At 45.8% G+C, this 20,249-nt stretch overlaps 1 protein-coding gene across 1 annotated transcript in view; it reads left to right on the top strand.

Moving 5' to 3' along the window:
* TMEM26 (transmembrane protein 26) overlaps positions 1-20,249 on the top strand; it is a 94,486-nt gene that overhangs the window by 42,718 nt on the left and 31,519 nt on the right. The window contains exon 2 of the mRNA XM_069753617.1: positions 13,891-13,969. Coding sequence (XP_069609718.1) covers positions 13,891-13,969 — 79 coding nt within the window. The remainder of the gene's footprint in view (positions 1-13,890; positions 13,970-20,249) is intronic.

Raw genomic sequence — 20,249 nt, 5'->3', positions numbered from 1 at the left:
GTATGTACTCTATGTTATATTTATATGTACTGTATGTCTGTATGTATGTATTGTATGTAGTATGTATGAATGTATTGTATGTAGTATGTATGTATGTATGTAGTATGTATGTAGTATGTAGTATGTATGCAGCATGTATGCAGTATGTATGTAATGTAGTATGTATGTAGTATGTATGTATGTAGGTATGTATGTAGGTATGTAGCATGCATGTATGTTGTATGTATGTTGCATGTATGTTGTATGTATGTTGTATGTAGTATGTATGTTTCTGTTTTTTTTTTACATTCAACACTAGTGTTGAGCGATACCGTCCGATACTTGAAAGTATCGGTATCGGATAGTATCGGCCGATACCCGAAAAGTATCGGATATCGCCGATACCGATATCCGATACCAATACAAGTCAATGGGACACCAAGTATCGCAAGGTATCCTGATGGTTCCCAGCGTCTGAAGGAGAGGAAACTCTCCTTCAGGCCCTGGGATCCATATTAATGTGTAAAATAAAGAATTAAAATAAAAAATATTGATATATTCACCTCTCCGGAGGCCCCTGGACATCACCGCGGGTAACCGGCAGGCTTCTTTGTTTAAAATGAGCGCGTTTAGGACCTGAGAATGACGTCGCGGCTTCTGATTGGTCGCGTGCCGCTCATGTGACCGCCACGCGACCAATCACAAGCCGCGACGTCATTCTCAGGTCCTAAATTCCTAGAATGAGGAGTTTAGGGCCTGAGAATGCCGTCGCGGCTTGTGATTGGTGGCGTGGCGGTCACATGAGCGGCACGCGACCAATCAGAAGCCGCGACGTCATTCTCAGGTCCTAAATGCGCTCATTTTAAACAAAGAAGCCTGCCGGTTACCCGCGGTGATGTCCAGGGGCCTCCGGAGAGGTGAATATATCAATATTTTTTTATTTTAATTCTTTATTTTACACATTATATGGATCCGATACCGATTCCCGATACCACAAAAGTATCGGAACTCGGTATCGGAATTCCGATACCGCAAGTATCGGCCGATACCCGATACTTGCGGTATCGGAATGCTCAACACTATTCAACACATTAGCCGGATGATGGGACTACTATTGTCCCATCATTGGCTAATGTGTCACTCACTGTCACTGCAGCAGGCATAGCCCGTTGGGACTTGTAGTCCCATCGGACAATGCCTGCACACACACACAACCCCCGAGAGGCCCGCACAGACCCCCGGCAGCCCACACAGACCTCCGGCAGGCCTGCAGAGACCCCTGGCAGCCCGCAAAGACACCCGGCAGGCCCATATAGACCCCCGGCAGGCCCGCACAGACCCCCGGCAGGCCCATACAGACCCCTGGCAGGCCCGCACAGAGCTTGGTTAGCCCGCACAGACCCCTGGCAGGCCCGTACAGACCCCCAGCAGCCTACACAGATCCCTGGCAGGCCTGTACAGACCGCCGGCAGGCCCACCCAAGCCCCCACGGTCACGAACAGACCCTGCTCGCAGACACAGACACGCAGTCTCCGCCCACATACCACCCACACTCCATTATAGTGCATCTTTGCACTATGGGAATTTCCGATTCCGGTATCCGATATTGTAAAAGTATCGGAACTCAGTATCGGAACTCCGATACAGCGAATATCGGCCGATACCCGATATTTGCAGTATCGGAATGCTCAACACTAATTATAACCAAATTGGGTTATGTAACCCATGCTTTACACTACACCTTTTCTCTCTGAGGTCAGTGCTATGGTAAGTGACATTGGATTAGCTCCATCGTCTCTTCAGTCTGCATTTCTATATTTCTATATATTTCTTGAGACTGAAGAGATGATGGAGCTAATCCACCTCATATCTTTACTCACCTGCCCGTGTGTCAGAACTAGTGCACTCAAGATGCATAAAACACTGCATCCTGAGTGCACTAGTGCTGACACCTGGGCAGGCAAGCATTGTTGATCACTGACCTTTTTTGCTGTATTAATATATATTTTAGGAGGATTTTTAGTCCTCTTTGTGTTTTTGCCACCTCATAGCTCCTTTACACACACAAGAAGCAATGCTGTGTAAAGCAAATAAAAAGGAGGAGCTGTAGATTGTGTGTCATGTAGATATGAGGTGGCAAAAACACTCTGGAGGTTGGCTTCCAGATGGTTAAGGCGCTGGGTGACATCCTGGAAAAGTGTGTTAATATGGGTCAGACTACTTTTCCAGTCTATCTCCCAGCGCCTTTAAGCCATTCTGAAAGACAGAGCTCAAGTGAATAAACTCGGGCATGAGTGACCTGTCTGAGGCCTTCTGCTGCTGGCGGGAAGAGCCCCCCAAAAAAGCGGCAGAGGACTGGGACAGGGATCACCTGAAGGACCAGCTGCCTGTTCTCCTGCCTGTAATGCCAGCCCACTTGCTGGGTGGATGGCTGGGACAGGTCCGTGGCAGTTCGATGAGGGGCCGCTCCAGAGGAAGATCCAGGTTCGAGGGTGCTGCTACAGGTTCTGTGAAAAGAAGAGAAAAGTAAAACATTACTACCAAAAATATCAATTGTAAAAGTGCCAACTCCTGTGGAATACAAAAATTCAGATTAGTGAACACAACACAATGGAATACAACACAAAAATACTTACATTCTCACACGGCTGTGTGATCCCGGCCTTCAGGTTCACTGCTGCATCTGACCACACTGCAATACTTACGAAAAGCCTTTCTGACACGTGACGTTGTCCCAGTCATCCATCAGCGCTTGGGCCACCTCACATCACAACCGCCGAATCACTACAGAGTCCGAGTGCTGCTGCTCCTGGGTGTCCCACAACGCAACTCGCTCCCGCACCAGGGCGATGAATAGGCCATTATCAATTAAATCCTCCTCCTGTTGTGTGACCTAGAAATGAAAAAAGGCATTAATGTTGGAAAGATACAACACTAGGGCAGAGACACACTGCCGTATTTCTTTTGCGAGAATCGCATTGTAAAACTCGTACTGGCTGTCGGCTCTCCTGACCTGACCTTGACAGCTGCATAGTAATCCATCATGCTGTCATGCTTGCGTTAGGAGAGGTGCCGGCCAGTCCCTGCAGTGCGATGTGATTATCGCAGGAGAAATACGGCAGTGTATCTCTGCCCTTAAAACAAAAAGGGTCAAAAATAAAAAAATAAAAAGTCAAGCGTCCCAAAAACAGTCAAGAATAAATTAAAAAAGGTAAGAGTACCAATAACAGTCAAGAATAAATAAAACCAGTCTTGCCACCGGAGCTTGGGCCTGAGTCTGCTGCTTCTGTTCGTCTGCACTGGAAGAGTTCTGTAAAAATAAAAATAAATATTTTGCCACATGTGTAATAGTGACAGTGAATACTTACCAATCAGCAGCAAATGTACTCACTTCAGTCTCCTGTCCACTGTGTGAGCTCTGATCTTCCGTGGAGGACATGATGAGGAATGCTGCAAGAGACAAAGAAATGATTACAGACTGCAGGGAGAAAAACAGATAGGCAGACATATAGCTTGTATACTTACATTTTGATAGAGTCTTCCAAACTGCAATGCTTTTCTCGCTTCCAAAGTCTTGAGAGTAATGGACTTCCACTGCCCACACCTACTTTTATAAGGTTTGTTTGGAGGGTGGCTTAAAACAAGTTCCTAGACATGTTTACTCAGAACGTATGCGCACGCAAACGCAAGTCATTACATACGCATGCGGTCCTATTGACTGTAATGCGATTATTTGACGCACTCCTTCCGCAAGCATCCACATGCGTATGGCGGCGGAAATTTTCCGCCACAAAAATTCTAACATGGTGCGTCAGCCGCGCCCAGCCTCACACCGCCAAAATACATAAGCAAACACGGCCTAACGCATGCATATGCATGCACTTGCATCTACAATGTAAAAGATAGGAAATCAAGACTCATGCGGATGTATGCATGTCCGAAACGCTGCGACAACAGCAAATGTGAAACCAACCTAAGATAATCTATACAGATCTGTGATACAGAAGCAGTAAAATACTTACTCACAGCATTCTGCAATTACTGGTTGGATATATTTATACAGTAAATAATAGTGAACACTGTAGAAAAACATTTGATAGGTTCCCTGATGACAAGATGTGAGCATTGAGTTGTGGCACAATACTTTTAAATAGGAATATCCTCAATACATAATTTCTTATAAAGCTTGGGACATAAACTTGTAAGCAGGTCAGAACTTGAATGTGGCCCTTGGCTTCAAACATGGCTGTCAGCACATGGAGGGCTATGAGCCACATTGCACAGCGATGGGCACAGACATATCAGGATTAACTTTAACTGTTCTCAGGTGAGGCAGACAAGCAAAGTGGCTACAGTCTCTTTTTGGGGTTGTCCAATAGTAATTTTTATTGCTGCAAAGGCTAACAGATGATTAAAATATCAAATACAGCAATACTTTCCCACCGATTCCAGTGTTGCTCCTCAGAGTTGTTGCAGTGTTTGATGACTGGCTGCAGTGGTGACATTCCATTTTGACTGTTGCAGCCCATCACTAGCTTCAGCTGATAGAGATGGTATGGGCCCCTGGAGAAAGATATTTCTAATAATGGGGTGAACGAGTATTGCTCTAGTTGTTGTTTTTGTCATCTGCAAGCATATAAAGCAATAATTATAATTCTCCGACAACCTCTTTAATGAAGGCTCCAACTTAAAGAGGTTTTGCCAAGATAGTAAATGAGTCCCTAAACATGGTATAGGGGACAACTTACTGATTGCAGGGGATCCAAACCCAATCCCAAGAATGGGGCTCTGCAGGTCACCATCTGAACAGAGAAGAGGTTGAACAAGCAGACATCCATTCCATTTACTGTCACTATGATGGGACTGCTAGAAAAAGTCAAGAGCTGAAATTGACTCCCTCCAGCAGTCCTACTATGAATGGTGCACATGATTTACTTTTGACCACTCAGATGAGGATCTGCAGTTAGATCACCACCAGTTAGATCTCCAGCCATCAGTAACTTATCCCCTACCCTACCTATAGTGGATAACTTGCTAGCTTGGGAAAACTCTTTAATGGGAATACTACACACTAGGGTTGAGTGAAACGGGTCGTTCATTTTCAAAAGTCGCCGACTTTTGGCAAAGTCGGGTTTCATGAAACCCGATCCGACCCCTGTGCGGGGTCGGCCATGCGGTACGCGACTTTCGCGCCAAAGTCGCGTTTCAATGACGCGAAAAGCGCCATTTCTCAGCCAATGAAGGTAAACGCAGAGTGTTGGCAGCGTGATGACATAGGTCCTGGTCCCCACCATCTTAGAGAAGGGCATTGCAGTGATTGGCTTGCTGTCCGCGGCGTCACAGGGGCTATAAAGGGGCGTTCCCGCCGACCGCCATGTTACTGCTGCTGATCTGAGCTTAGGGAGAGGTTGCTGCCGCTTCGTCAGAAGCAGGGATAGCGTTAGGCAGGGTCCATTAACCACCAAACCGCTTGTGCTGTAGCGATTTCCACAGCCCAACACCACCTTCGGTGTGCAGGGACAGTGGAAGCTACATTTTTTTTTTTCCTCAGCGCTGTAGCTCATTGGGCTGCCCAAGTAGGCTCCCTGATAGCTGCATTGCTGTGTGTACGCCGCTGTGCAAACCAACTGCTTTTTTCAAAGCACAAATCCTCTTGTTCCTTCCTTTCTGCACAGCTATCTTGTTTGTTTGTCCACACTTTATTTAATTTGAGCATCAGTCCACTCCTTATTGCTGCCTGCCATACCTGGCTGAGATTACTGCAGGGAGATAGTAATTGAAGGACAGTTCCTTTTTTTTTTTTTTTTTTTTTTGTGGGAGATTAAGATTGGCATTTCTGCTAGAGTGCCATCCCTGTCTGTGTCATCTCTCACTCAGTGAGCCATAGAAAGCCTATTTATTTTTTTGCTTGATTTGGGTTCTAAAATCTACCTGAAAAAATCACTACATCAATCAGTCGGAGAAAAATATTGGCCTCAGGGCTTGTGTGCCACTCCTGACTCCTGTGTGTGCCATCTCTCACTCAGTGGGCCATAGAAAGCCTATTTATTTTTTTGGTTGATTTGGGTTCTAAATTCTACCTGAAAAAAATCAATAAATCAATGAGTGGGAGATTAATATTGGCCTTTGGGCTTGTGTGCCAGTCCTAAGGGTGCCATCTCTCTCTCTCAGATAGTGGGCCATAGAAAGCCTATTTATTATTTTTTTTATTGGGTTTATAAATTTTCCCTGGAAAAAAAAAAAAAGTGGGAGATTAATATTGGCCTCTGGGCTTGTGTGCCAGTCCTGAGCGTGTGTGCCAGTCCTGAGCGTGCCATCTCTCTCACAAATAGTGGGCCATAGAAAGCCTATTTATTTTTTTGGTTGATTTGGGTTCTAAATTCTACCTGAAAAAATCAATAAATCAATCAGTGGGAGATAAATATTGGCCTCTGGGCTTGTGTGCCACTCCTGACTCCTGTGTGCGTCCTCTCTCACTCAGTGGGCCCTACAAAGCCTATTTTTTTTTTTATTTGTTTTCTAAATTCTCCCTGAAACAATCATTTTATTTTATTTTGTTTCTAAATTCTTCCTGAAAAATTCATTTTTTTGTATTTTTTTTTTCTAAAGTCTCCCTGAAAAAAAAATAAAAAATCAAATCAGTGGGAGATTAATATTGCCCTTTCTGCTTGTGTGCCAGTCTTGACTCCTGGGTGTGCCATCTCTCTCTCTCTCTCTCCAATTGTGGGCCATAGAAAGCCTATTAATTTTTTTGCTTGATTTGGGTTCCAAAATCTACCTGAAAAAAATCACTAAATCAATCAGTGGGAGATAAATATTGGCCTCTGGGCTTGTGTGCCACTCCTGACTCCTGTGTGCGTCATCTCTCACTCAGTGGGCCATAGAAAGCCTATTTTTTTTTTAATTTGCTTTCTAAATTCTCCCTGAAACAATCATTTCATTTTATTTGGTTTATAAATTCTTCCTTAAAAAATCATTTTTTTTTACTATTTTTTTTTTCTAAAGTCTCCCTTTTAAAAAAAACAAAAACAAATCAGTGGGAGATTAATATTTACATTTGCGCTTCAGTGACAGTCCTGCGTGTGTGGCATCTCTCTCATTTGTTGCCACCAACAACAGAGTGTGTAACATTGTGCCTGATTTTCGTTGTGGTCTCACCCACCTGTAAAGGCGTAGCTAAATCATACTGAAGTTATAGCTCACCGTGTAAGTTGTGTGACAGCAACAAATACCGTTAGTTTGGTAACGTTTTTAAAACAATGAGGAAGTATGGTGGAAGAGGTCGTGGCCGGGGGCGTTCATTGTCAGCTGGTAATGAGGGTAGTGGTAGTGGTGGAGCATCAGGTGGTCGTGGGAAAAAAAATATTGCACCTAAGTCTGGAGCTGTGGAGCCAGGTTCGTCGTCTGGCTACACAAGGCCTCGAACGCTCCCTTTTCTGGGAGTAGGAAAACCGCTTTTAAAGCCGGAGCAGCAAGAGCAAGTTTTGGCTTATCTTGCTGACTCAGCCTCTAGCTCTTTTGCCTCCTCTCGTGAAACTGGTAAAAGTAAAAGCAGCGCATCGTTAGTGGATGTTCACGGTCAGGGACAAGTCAAGTTCAACTACCTTAAGCAGAGGACAGAATCTGAAAAGTCTCAATACAAGTTGCATGCATAGACATTTAACCACCATGCATTTGCAAGCCTGGACTAACTACCAAACGTCCCTTAAGGTTGTAGCACCCTCGGCCAATGAAGCTAGTCAGCAACGCAGCATCCCTTCCGGCAGTGTAGGGCCACCATTTTCCGCACCACCTGCAGTATCTGTGCAGGTTTCTTTGCCAGGCCAAAGCAGTCCGGGTCAGGGAATCACCAATTTCGTAGTAGGAAACACTGCATCTAGGGCACCGGTGGCAACAATACCATCTCCCACCGTCTCTCAGTCTGCCATGTCCACCGGCACCCCCGCTAGTTCCACGATCTCCAGCTCTCCAGTCCAGCTCACCCTACATGAGACTATGGTTAGAAAAAGGAAGTACTTAGCCTCGCATCCGTGTACACAGGGTTTGAACGCACACATAGCTAGACTAATCTCGTTAGAGATGATGCCCTACCGGTTAGTTGAAAGCGAAGCTTTCAAAGCCCTGATGGACTACGCTGTACCACGCTACGAGCTACCCAGTCGACACTTTTTTTCCAGAAAAGCCATCCCAGCCCTCCACCAGCATGTTAAAGAGCGCATCGTCCATGCACTCAGGCAATCTGTGAGCACAAAGGTGCACCTGACAACAGATGCATGGACCAGTAGGCATGGCCAGGGACGTTACGTGTCCATCACGGCACACTGGGTAAATGTGGTGGATGCAGGGTCCACAGGGGACAGCAAGTTTGGGACAGTTCTGCCTAGCCCACGGTCTAGGAAACAGTTGGCAGTAGCCGTTCGCACCCCCTCCTCCTCCTCCTCCTGCAGAAGCGAGACCTCGTCCACAGACCGCAGTCGCACAACCACTCCATCCGCAGCTGCCACTGTTGCACACCAGGTCTCCCATTATGGGGCAGCTACTGGCAAACGTCAGCAGGCTGTATTGGCTATGAAGTGTTTGGGCGACAACAGACACACCGCTGAAGTTCTGTCCGAGTTCTTGCAGAAAGAAACGCAGTCGTGGCTGGGCACTGTAGATCTTGAGGCAGGCAAGGTAGTGAGTGATAACGGAAGGAATTTCATGGCTGCCATCTCCCTTTCCCAACTGAAACACATTCCTTGCCTGGCTCACACCTTAAACCTGGTGGTGCAGTGCTTCCTGAAAAGTTATCCGGGGTTATCCGACCTGCTCCTCAAAGTGCGTGGACTTTGCTCACATATCCGCCGTTCGCCCGTACACTCCAGCCGTATGCAGACCTATCAGCGTTCTTTGAACCTTCCCCAGCATCGCCTAATCATAGACGTTGCAACAAGGTGGAACTCAACACTGCACATGCTTCAGAGACTGTGTGAACAGAGGCGGGCTGTTATGTTTTTGTGGGAGGATACACATACACGGGCAGGCAGTAGGATGGCAGACATGGAGTTGTCAGGTGTGCAGTGGTCGAAGATTCAAGACATGTGTCAAGTCCTTCAGTGTTTTGAGGAATGCACACGGCTGGTTAGTGCAGACAACGCCATAATAAGCATGAGCATCCCCCTAATGCGTCTGCTGATGCAAAGTTTGACGCACATAAAGGATCAGGCGTCAGCAGCTGAGGAAGAGGAAAGCCTTGATGACAGTCAGCCATTGTCTGGCCAGGGCAGTGTACAGGACGAGGTAGCGGGCGAAGAGGAGGAGGAGGATGAGGAGGATGATGGGGATGATTATATTTTTAATGAGGAAGCTTTTCCGGGGCCAGTGGAAATTGTTGGCGCGGCAAGGCCGGGTTCTGGTTTTTGGAGGGACACAAGTGACGTGGATTTGCCTGAAACTGCCCCTCAACCAAGCACAACCACAGATTTGAGAACTGGAACTTTGGGCCACATGGCGGATTATGCCTTACGTATCCTCAAAAGGGACACACGCATAACAAAATTGATGAACGATGACGATTACTGGTTGGCCTGCCTCCTTGATCCTCGCTATAAAGGCAAATTGCAAAATATAATGCCACATGAGAACTTGGAACTAATATTAGCAACCAAACAATCAACTCTTGTTGACCGTTTGCTTCTGGCATTCCCTGCACACAGCGCCCGTGATCGTTCTCACACGAGCTGCAGGGGCCAGCAGACCAGAGGAGTTAGAGGGGCAGAAATCAGAAGTGTCGTTGGCCAGAGGGGTTTTCTGACCAGGTTGTGGAGTGATTTTGCTATGACCGCAGACAGGACAGGTACTGCAGCATCAATTCAAAGTGACAGGAGACAACATTTGTCCAGTATGGTTACTAACTATTTTTCATCCCTTATCGACGTTCTCCCTCAACCGTCATTCCCATTTGATTACTGGGCATCAAAATTAGACACCTGGCCAGAATTGGCAGAATATGCATTGCAGGAGCTTGCTTGCCCGGCAGCTAGTGTCCTATCAGAAAGAGTATTCAGTGCTGCAGGTTCAATACTAACAGAAAAAAGGACTCGTCTGGCTACCCAAAATGTAGATGATCTAACCTTCATTAAAATGAACCACAACTGGATTTCGAAATCTTTTGCCCCACCTTGCCCGGCTGACACCTAGCTTTCCTATGAAAAGGTCTTGCCTGTGGACTATTCTGAATGCCTTTTCCAATCTCGTAATTTTCTGCACCTGATTGTCCAGCATACGACATGTTTACACCTCACTAAATGGCCAAAGTCCCCACACGGGGCCGTGGTATCGCCACTTGGCGCCAGCACCCGTGAGAGTACTGTTTGTCTGAGGAGGTGGGTGTGCCCGCTTTTGGTCGACGGCACTGCCACTAGGTCCCTCATAGTACAATAAAGTGTCTGGCGGTGGTGGTGCGCACCCAACGTCAGACACACCGTTGTAATATGAGGGGCCCTGGGCCTGTACCGCCGGCCATAAGACAGTTTCCCCTCACCCCAGCTCAAACAGTGCTCTACCACTTGCAAAATTTTCTCTCACAGCTCCACCAATGTTTAGTCTATGCGCTGACATCCTTCAATGCCTGGCACTGTCAATACCATTGTATTGACATTTTTCTTATGTTAGGCCTTCGAAGCCTGTCTGCGGTCACTCCTTCCACTAGGCCTCCACTGACCTGTCTACTGCTGCCCGTGTTCCCCTGGAACCAATTTTAAATTGCCTACAGCCAGCCCAATTTATTATGTTAGGCCTTCGAAGCCTGTCTGCGGTCCCTCCTTCCACTAGGCCTCCACTGACCTGTCTACTGCTGCCCGTGTATCCCTTGAACCAACATCAGAAAATATAAAAATAAGTATTTTGCTTATAAAAAAGAAAATACTGGAGAGATATCAAATGCAGACATTTTAACATTAAAAACAAACACATACAACAAAAATCTGGTACAGTACTAAAAATGGCCACCAGCTACAATAACTTTCTCCTGCAAGTAGTTAACTGAAAGTTTTTTTCAATTTAAAACACAGATATGGCATCCACCGAGTGTTGTCCTGTCGCGTCTTCTTTATATTATTGCCAAGAAGATGCAAAACAATGAAAATAATAAAATCATTATTTACCAAAAAAAATAGAGTAAGTCAAAACCACATTGCAAATAAACATTCATTACAAATAAAGAAGCAGGGCGCGTCCGAGGGTGAGTATATACCTAATAAGAATATAATCACCCTCGGACACGCCCTGCTTCTTTCCGACAGCCTTCCTTCCTAAGAATCAGCCCTTCCGTGGTGTAGAGAGAGGGTGTGTTACACTCCAAGGTGTTCCCCAGGTTGCCTTTCCTGAGCTTCGATCTTCATGCTCTCGTTTAGTAGTTGTCGGAAAGTAGGCTGCATTAGGCCTACAAATTGGGTATGGGGTGGAGAGAGATGGTGTGTTACACTCCAAGGTGTTCCCCAGGTTTCCTTGCCATTGCTTCGGTCTTCCGACTCTCGTTTAGTAGTTGTAGAAAACTACACTGCATTAGGCCTACAAAATGGGTATGAGGTGGAGAGAGATGGTGTGTTCCACTCCAAGGTGTTCTCCAGGTTACCTTTCCTGAGCTTCTATCTTCAGGCTCTCGTTAAATTGTGGTTAAATGGAACAACTGCATTTGGCGTACTAGTTGGTTTGGGGCCTACTAACAGTGTCTGCTGCTCCTTGCTGTTCTCCTGGTTTCCTGTCCTGAAATTCCGTTTTCAGGCGCTCGTTAAGTAGTTGTTAATGTTAGACTGCATTTGGCCTACTAGTTGGGTTGGGGCCTACTATCGGTGTCTGCCACTCCTTGCTGTTCTCCTCCACTGAACAAAGCTGTGCCGCCTGTTTACTATGGTTGCCAATTTTGAACTGCATTTCGACTACTTACTGATTTGGGCCTACTCTCTGTGTCAGCCTCTCATTCCAGTTGTCCTCCACTGTAATGCCCCCTGGTTATTCCTGTGTTACCAATTTTGAACTGCATTTAGCCAACTTTATTCTTTGGGCCTATATCTGTGTTTCCTACTCATCCTGCCCATTGCCCAGCCAGTGATAGACGAGTCTGCTGGTACATTGACCCATAACGCAACATTCCCCGTGCACGCTACACAACAACATTGTGACCCTGCTGAAAGTCAGGTTGCTCTTCCCGCATACCATACCACCTTACACGGGGACAAAGAGGAAGGTGCAGGTTCCTTCATCAGGTGGGGGGAGGAATACTAGTTGGCGACGTCACTGGCACAGGGCCTCTCATAGTACGCAAAAGTGTTGCTGCCGGTGGGAGGCGCCCCCGCCGTGCAAACACACCGCTGTACTTTGAGGGGCCCTGTGCCAGTGCCAATGCCAACGAGTGGGCCCCCCCTGCTCGCTCAGGTTCACAGCACTTGCAAAGTTGAAATACTTACCTCTCCCTGCTCCACTGCCGTGGCGTGGTCCAGATTTCCTGGGCCCACTAATTACTTGAACCAGCCCTACCCACCACAACTTTAGCCAAATGACCCCCAATTTCAAATGCCTTCCAATTATTATAAGGTAAATTACGCTTGACAAGCTTCATTAAGAAGAATGGATGGTTTTGACATTAAAATGGGCACTCTAGGTGTTTTCCTGGCCCCCACTCACTGCCGACTATGCTGCCCCATTGACTTGCATTGGGTTTCGTGTTTCGGTCGATCCCGACTTTACGTCATAATCGGCCGATTTCACTCGACCCGACTTTTGAGATAGTCGGGTTTCACGAAACCCGGCTCGACTCTAAAAAGGTCAAGGTCACTTAACTCTACTACACACCTATAAATTGGCAAGTTTCTTAAAACAATCTGTGAGAGATCTGCATGGAAATTGACCTGCATTGCCAATACTATATATGCAGCTTGTCAATTTACGCTGTGCATTTTATTCACTGCTTGTACTCTTTGCAATATATGTCTTAGTCTGTACTCTTCCCCCACTCAGGTAAGAGGGGAATTGTAGTGTTCCGGAATACACCAACCAGACTAACAAGGTAATATGAACGGGTAACGAAAAATACCAAACATTCACATACATACTCACGTATAACAGAGGTATGCCCCGGGGAGTGGAGAATGGGGTTAAACCAAAGTAGGAGAAGAAAGGGAATTATCCCACACTCAAAACCTAGCAACAGTCACTGATAAATCCACCAACCGCCTACTCCCAAAACCACCAGCAACCTCCATCCGTGCAGCATAAGCTACTCTGACAATGAGTGCTAGCCAGGACCCAGATTATATAGGAGATGGAAGTGGCTAACAGTGCACAGCTGAGAGCCTTAATGCTCCAGAAGCACTCAACTGAGCAGATTAACCCCTGCACTGCCAAAAGAAATTTACACTGTTTAATAAGAAGGTGAAGTGCTTCTAATCAGTGCAGGAGTAGGAGAATTCAAACACTGTGATCTTCTGGCTCCTCTCTGTCGTGGTAAACCCGTGACAATATAACAGTGAATTCCGCAGCAAAATCAGCAACCAATTTGCGTGGAACCCTTGTATTTTGCCATGGATTTGCCTTAGATTTTTTCTCCTAATTTGTAACTTTATAGTGATTTTCTAGTAAATACTTTTGTAACATATTAATAGATAGTGTATGTCAGTATTGGTGAAAGATTCTAATCAGACCTGGCATATCTGATTAATATGTCATAAAAGATTTTCATAGGGAGCCACCTTTAAGGACATTTTACATTCTACTTGCCTTTCTCGCTTTTCTGTTATCTTGATTCTTATGTGAAATAACAACAGACTAGTTATTACCACTATTTATACATCTCACTCACATACCTGGACAATACGTCTTTTTTATGGTATTTTTTCCAATTTATTTCAGTGATTTCATATCTTGTTTCCACAGGGTCTCTCCTCCAATATTCTGCTACTTATTAAGCATCGTGCCATCTCTTTGGCTTCTGGAAATAAACACTGATCTGAAGGTAAGCGGGCTACAATGTCTATTCTTTGCATTACTATTGGAAGTCACACTGAAAGTAATGGTATATTCACTAATCTGCATCATAGAAATCATAGAACAAAGAGTATTTAGATAATGAAGAAGTAAAAATAATAAAAAAACCTATTACACTTTCACATAAGCTAAATTCACTTAGGCTGGAGTCACACTAGCATATTGCATCGGATGCGATATGCTAATGACCCTCAGCCCCTGCCCTGCTGCGAGCGGGAGCTGAGTGTCATGTGTCTGGGCTCCAAGCCTATCGCAGAGAGCGGATCAGAGCACAGCTGCGGAGGAGGCGGAGAAACTAATTTCTCCATCTCCTCCATTGCCGGGGTCAGCGTTTCATCGCACATCACTCCGATGATATCCGAGTGATGTGCGTTGTCTCACTCACACCCATAGGTTTATATGGGTGCGAGTGAGCCGAGTGTCGGCCGAGTGTCCTTGACAATCGCAGCTGTTATGACCTGGTGGTCAGGACAATAATGGACCTGGTGGTTAAGAGCACACGGAATGACCTGATAGTTACTGATAATATAGGACGAGCTCTGGGACGTGGGAACTCTGCTGACCACAATCCCTAATCCTATCAACCACACTAGAAATAGCCGTGGATTGCTCCTAACGCTCCCTATGCAACTCGGCACAGCCTAAGGAACTAGCTAGCCCTAAAGATAGAAAAATAAAGCCTACCTTGCCTCAGAGAAATTCCCCAAAGGAAAAGGCAGCCCCCCACATATAATGACTGTGAGTAAAGATGAAAATACAAACACAGAGATGAAATAGATTAAGCAAAGTGAGGCCCGACTTACTGAACAGACTGAGGATAGGAAAGGTAGCTTTGCGGTCAGCACAAAAACCTACAAAAAGACCACGCAGAGGGCGCAAAAAGACCCTCCGCACCGACTCACGGTGCGGAGGCGCTCCCTCTGCGTCCCAGAGCTTCCAGCAAGCAAGCCAACAATCAAAATAGCAAGCTGGACAGAAAAATAGCAAACCAGAGAAAAACAAGCAGTCACTTAGCTTCTGCTGGGAAGACAGGTCACAAGAACGATCCAGGAGTGAACTAGACCAATACTGGAACATTGACAGGTGGCATGGAGCAAAGATCTAAGTGGAGTTAAATAGAGCAGCCAGCTAACGAATTAACCTCGTCACCTGTGGAAGGAAACTCAGAAACACCCACAGCCACCAGAGAAAGTCCATGGACAGAATCAGCCGAAGCACCATTCATGACCACAGGAGGGAGCCCGACAACAGAATTCACAACACGCATCATGCTGCGATTGTCTGGGACCGAGGAAAACGGCTGACACAAAAAAAAAATCGGCTGCTGGGAGCTGCCCCACAGTTTAACATTGGTCCGAGTGCAATGCGATTTTTTTATCGCATTGCACTCGTCCATTTTAGTCACCTGTGTGACCCCGGCCTTACAGTATAAATCGATTTTATTCTTCTCAACTCCATCCTCTAATTTAGAAAAAAACATTTCAAAATACACTATTGAGGACTCTCATATACAGCTAAGAGTATATATCCCTTCAGAGCAGTGTTTCTCAACTCCAGTCCTCAAGACCCACCAACAGGTCATGTTTTCAGGATTTCCCTAGTATTGCACAGGTGATAATTTCATCACCTGCTCAAGCATTAATTCCATCACCTATGCAATACTAAGGAAATCCGGAAAACATGACCTGTTGGTGGGTCTTGAGGACCGGAGTTGAGAAACACTGCTTTAGAGTACACACTATATCCATACATTACACGAATAGTCTTGTACAAATGGCTCTGTGCAATACTTTATTCCCCTCGTCGTGGTCACAAAATCTCAAGTAATTATAGTGAATAGGATTACATTCTGACCTGCAAGTGTATTTGACCGGAAACTGAATTTCAGCAACCATGTAAACTTTATGTAGTGAGTGTGACTAAACGTGAGGAATGTTATAAATATATGTGACTCGTAGATTGTTACACAACGGCGAGAGTTCCATGTGCAGGATCCTGCTTAGCACCAGAAGTACAATGGTCCACTATAAAGGGTGCAGTGATGTCACCAACACTCCTAGTGAGGGATATTTTCCTCTCTGATTTATTCCCTGAATGCATGCAGGGCTTATACTGTAACTTTTCATGAGTGTTCTAATATTTAGTTAGTGGTTACTATTCATTGAAAGGCTGTAGGTAAAATGAAAGATAAAATGAAAGAAGAGGTGTTATTTCAGGAGACATGTTGGAAACTTTAGTTTGATTCTTTCTAGAGTCTTTCTATCTATAATATCTGACTTTTGACTCTTGCTAGAATGGGAGAACATATGCCAGGATGGAGGACATATATACCAGGATAGAGTGCATATACAGCAGGATGGGGTGCATATACCAGTGTGGGGGACATATACCAGGATGGGGGACATATACCAGGATGGTGGACATATACCAGAATGGGGAACATATACCAGGATGGGGGAACATATACCAGGATGGGGGAACATATACCAGGATGGTGGACATATACCAGAATGGGGAACATATACCAGGATGGGGGAACATATACCAGGATGGGGGACATATACCAGAATGGTGGTCATATACCAGAATGAGGGACATATATACCAGAAAGAGGGACATACATCAGATAGGGGAACATGTACCAGGATCGGGACCATATACCAGGATGGGGGACATATGCCAGAAAGAGGCAAATATACCAGAAAGGGGGAAATATACCAGGATGAGAAGCATATACCAGGATGGGAGGACATATACCAGGATGAGAAGCACATACCAGTATTGGGAACATATACTAGGATGAGAGAACATCTGCCAGGATGTGAGAACTGTACCAGGATGCGGGAACATATACCAGGATGGTAGACATATACCAGGATGGTGGACATATACCAGAAAGAGGGACATACACATGTACCCAGATCAGCTGACACACTCCAGCCACATGAGGTCTGGCATTGTCCTGCATTAGGAGGAACCCAAGGCCAACCGCACCAGTATATGGTCTCACAAGGGGTTTGAGGATCTCATCTCGGTACCTAATGGCAGTCAGGCTATCTCTGGCGAGCACATGGAGGGCTGTGCAGCCCTCCAAAGAAATGCCACCCCACACCATTACTGACCCACTGCCAAACCGGTCATGCTGAAGGATGTAGCAGGCAGCAGATCACTCTCCACAGCTTCTCCAGACTCTGTCAAGTCTGTCACATGTGCTCAGTGTGAACCTGCTTTCATCTGTGAAGAGCATAGGGCGGCAGTGGCGAATTTGCCAATACTGTTGTTCTGTGGCAAATTCCAATCATCCTGCACAGTGCTGGGCTGTGAGCACAACCCACATCTGTGGACGTAGGGAACTCAGATCATCCTTATGGAGTTGGTTTCTAACCGTTTGTGCAAACACATGCACATTTGTGGCCTGCTGGAAGTCATTTTGCAGGGCTCTGACAGTGCTCCTCCTGTTCCTCCTTGCACAAAGGCTGAGGTAGCGGTCCTGCTGCTGGGTTGTTGCCCTCCTCCAGCCTCTGGACACTATGCTGACAGACGCAGCAAACCTTCTTGCCACAGCTTGCATTGATGTGCAATCCTGGATGAGATGCAGTACCTGAGCCACTTGTGTGGGTTGTAGAGTCCATTTCATGCTATCACGAGTGTGAAAGCACAACCAACATTCAAAAGTGACCAAAACATCAGCCAGAAAGCATTGATACTGAGATGCGGTCTGTGGTCCCCACCTGCACAACCACTCCTTTATTGAGTGTGTCTTGATAATTGCCAATAATTTCCATCTGTTGTCTATTCCATTTGCACAACAGCATATGAAATTGATTGTCAATCAGTGTTGCTTCCCAAGTGGACAGTTTGATTTCACAGACGTTTGATTTACTCGGAGTTCTGTTGTTTAAGTTGTTTAAGTGTTCCCTTTATTTTTTTGAGCAGTGTGTGTATATATATATATATATATATATATATATATATATATATATATATACCGTATTTTCCGCTTTGTAAGACGCACTTTATTTCCCCCAAATTTGGGGGGGAAATGTGGGTGCGTCTAACAAAGCGGATATACCGCTTACCATTACAGGCTGGGAGGAGGGGGTGTCCGCCGCCGCTACCGCCTGCCGCCGCTGTCGTCCGCCGCCACTGCCGGGGTTGTCCGCTGCTGCCCCGGGTGATGCTGAAGGCTCCGGTGCTGCGGGGGGCTCTGGCGACATATTGTGAAAGACCAGAGCCCCCCGGCAGTTCTTCCATGCGTTCCAGTATGACTAATTCCGGGAAAATGGCCGCCGGAATCTCGGGAGATGAGATTTCAGCGCTGAGATCTCATCTCTCGAGATTCCGGCGGCCATTTTCCCGGAGTTAGTTCCAGTATGACTGACTCCGGGAAAATGGCCGCCGGAATCTCGGGAGATGAGATTTCAGCGCTGAGATCTCATCTCTCGAGATTCCGGCGGCCATTTTCCCGGAATTAGTCATACTGGAACGCATGGAAGAACTGCCGGGGGGCTCTGGTCTTTCACAAAATGTCGCCAGAGCCCCCCGCAGCACCGGAGACAGCCCTACAGCACAGGAGCCCCCTGCAGACCCCTCATCCCAGCCTGCAGCAAAGGAGCCCCCTGCAGACCCCTCATCCCAGCCTGCAGCAAAGGAGCCCCCTGCAGACCCCTCATCCCAGGCTGCAGCACAGGAGCCCCCCTGCAGCACAGGAGCCCCCTGCAGACCCCCTCATCCCAGCCTGCAGCAATGCTCCACTCCTGCCTCCGGCAACGAGCCTGGGACCCTGATCCACCACAACCACAACCCCTGGTAAGTAATAAGACGCATGGATTATAAGACGCCCCACCAATTTATTAAAAAATAGTTTTTTCCTATTTTTCTCCTCAAAATTTGGGGTGCGTCTTATAATCCGGAGCGTCTTACAAAGCGAAAAATACGGTATATATATATATATATATATATATATATATATATATATATATATATATATATATATATATATATATAATCAGTTACACACATATACATAAATATATATTTATTATTATAGCGCCGTTTATTCCATGGCGCTTTACATGTGAGGAGGGGTATACATAATAAAAACAGGTACAATAGTCTTGAACAATACAAGTCACAACTGGTACAGGAGGAGAGGGGACCCTGCTCGCGAGGGCTCACAATCTACAAGGGTTGGGAGATATATATATGGACATATGTATGTATGTATGTATGTATGTATGTATGTATGTATGTATGTATGTATGTATGTACAGACCAAAAGTTTGGACACACCTTCTCATTTAATGATTTTTCTGTATTTTCATGACTATGAAAATTGTACATTCACACTGAAGGCATCAAAACTATGAATTAACACATGTGGAATTATATAGTTAACAAAAAAGTGTGAAAAAACTGAAATTATGTCTTATGTTCTAGGTTCTTCAAAGTAGCCACTTTTGCTTTGATGACTGCTTTGCACACTCCTGGCATTCTCTTGATGAGTTTCAAGAGGTAGTCACCGGGAATGGTTTTCACTTCACAGGTGTGCCCTGTCAGGTTTAATAAGTGTGATTTTTTGCCTTATAAATGGGGTTGGGGCCATCAGTTGTGTTGTGCAGAATTCTGGTGGATACACAGCTATTAGTCCTACTGAATAGACTGTTAGAATTTGTATTATGGCAAGAAAAAAGCAGCTAAGTAAAGAAAAACGAGTGGCCATCATTACTTTAAGAAATGAAGGTCAGTAAGTCTGAAAAATTGGGAAAACTTTGAAAGTATCCCCAAGTGCAGTGGCAAAAACCATCAAGCGCTACAAAGAAACTGGCTCACATGAGGACCGCCCCAGGAAAGGAAGGCCAAGAGTCACCTCTGCTTCTGAGGGTAAGATTATCCGAGTCACCAGCCTCAGAAATCGCAGGTTAACAGCAGCTCAGATTAGAGACCAGGTCAATGCCACACAGAGTTCTAGCAGAAGACATCTCTACAACAACTGTTAAGAGGAGACTTTGTGCAGCAGGCCTTCATGGTAAAATAGCTGCTAAGAAACCACTGCTAAGGACAGGCAACAAGCAGAAGAGATTTGTTTGGACTAAAGAACACAAGGAATGGTCATTAGACCAGTGGAAATCTGTGCTTTGGTCTGATGAGTCCAAATTTGAGATCTTTGGTTCCAACCACCGTGTCTTTGTGCGACGTAGAAAAGGTGAACGGATGGACTCTACATGCCTGGTTCCCACCGTGAAGCA

This window comes from Ranitomeya imitator, chromosome 2 (genome assembly GCF_032444005.1).
Source record: "Ranitomeya imitator isolate aRanImi1 chromosome 2, aRanImi1.pri, whole genome shotgun sequence".
NCBI lineage: Eukaryota > Metazoa > Chordata > Amphibia > Anura > Dendrobatidae > Ranitomeya > Ranitomeya imitator.
The sequence above is the reverse complement of the archived record's forward strand: the minus strand, read 5'-3'. Positions and strand labels throughout refer to the sequence as shown.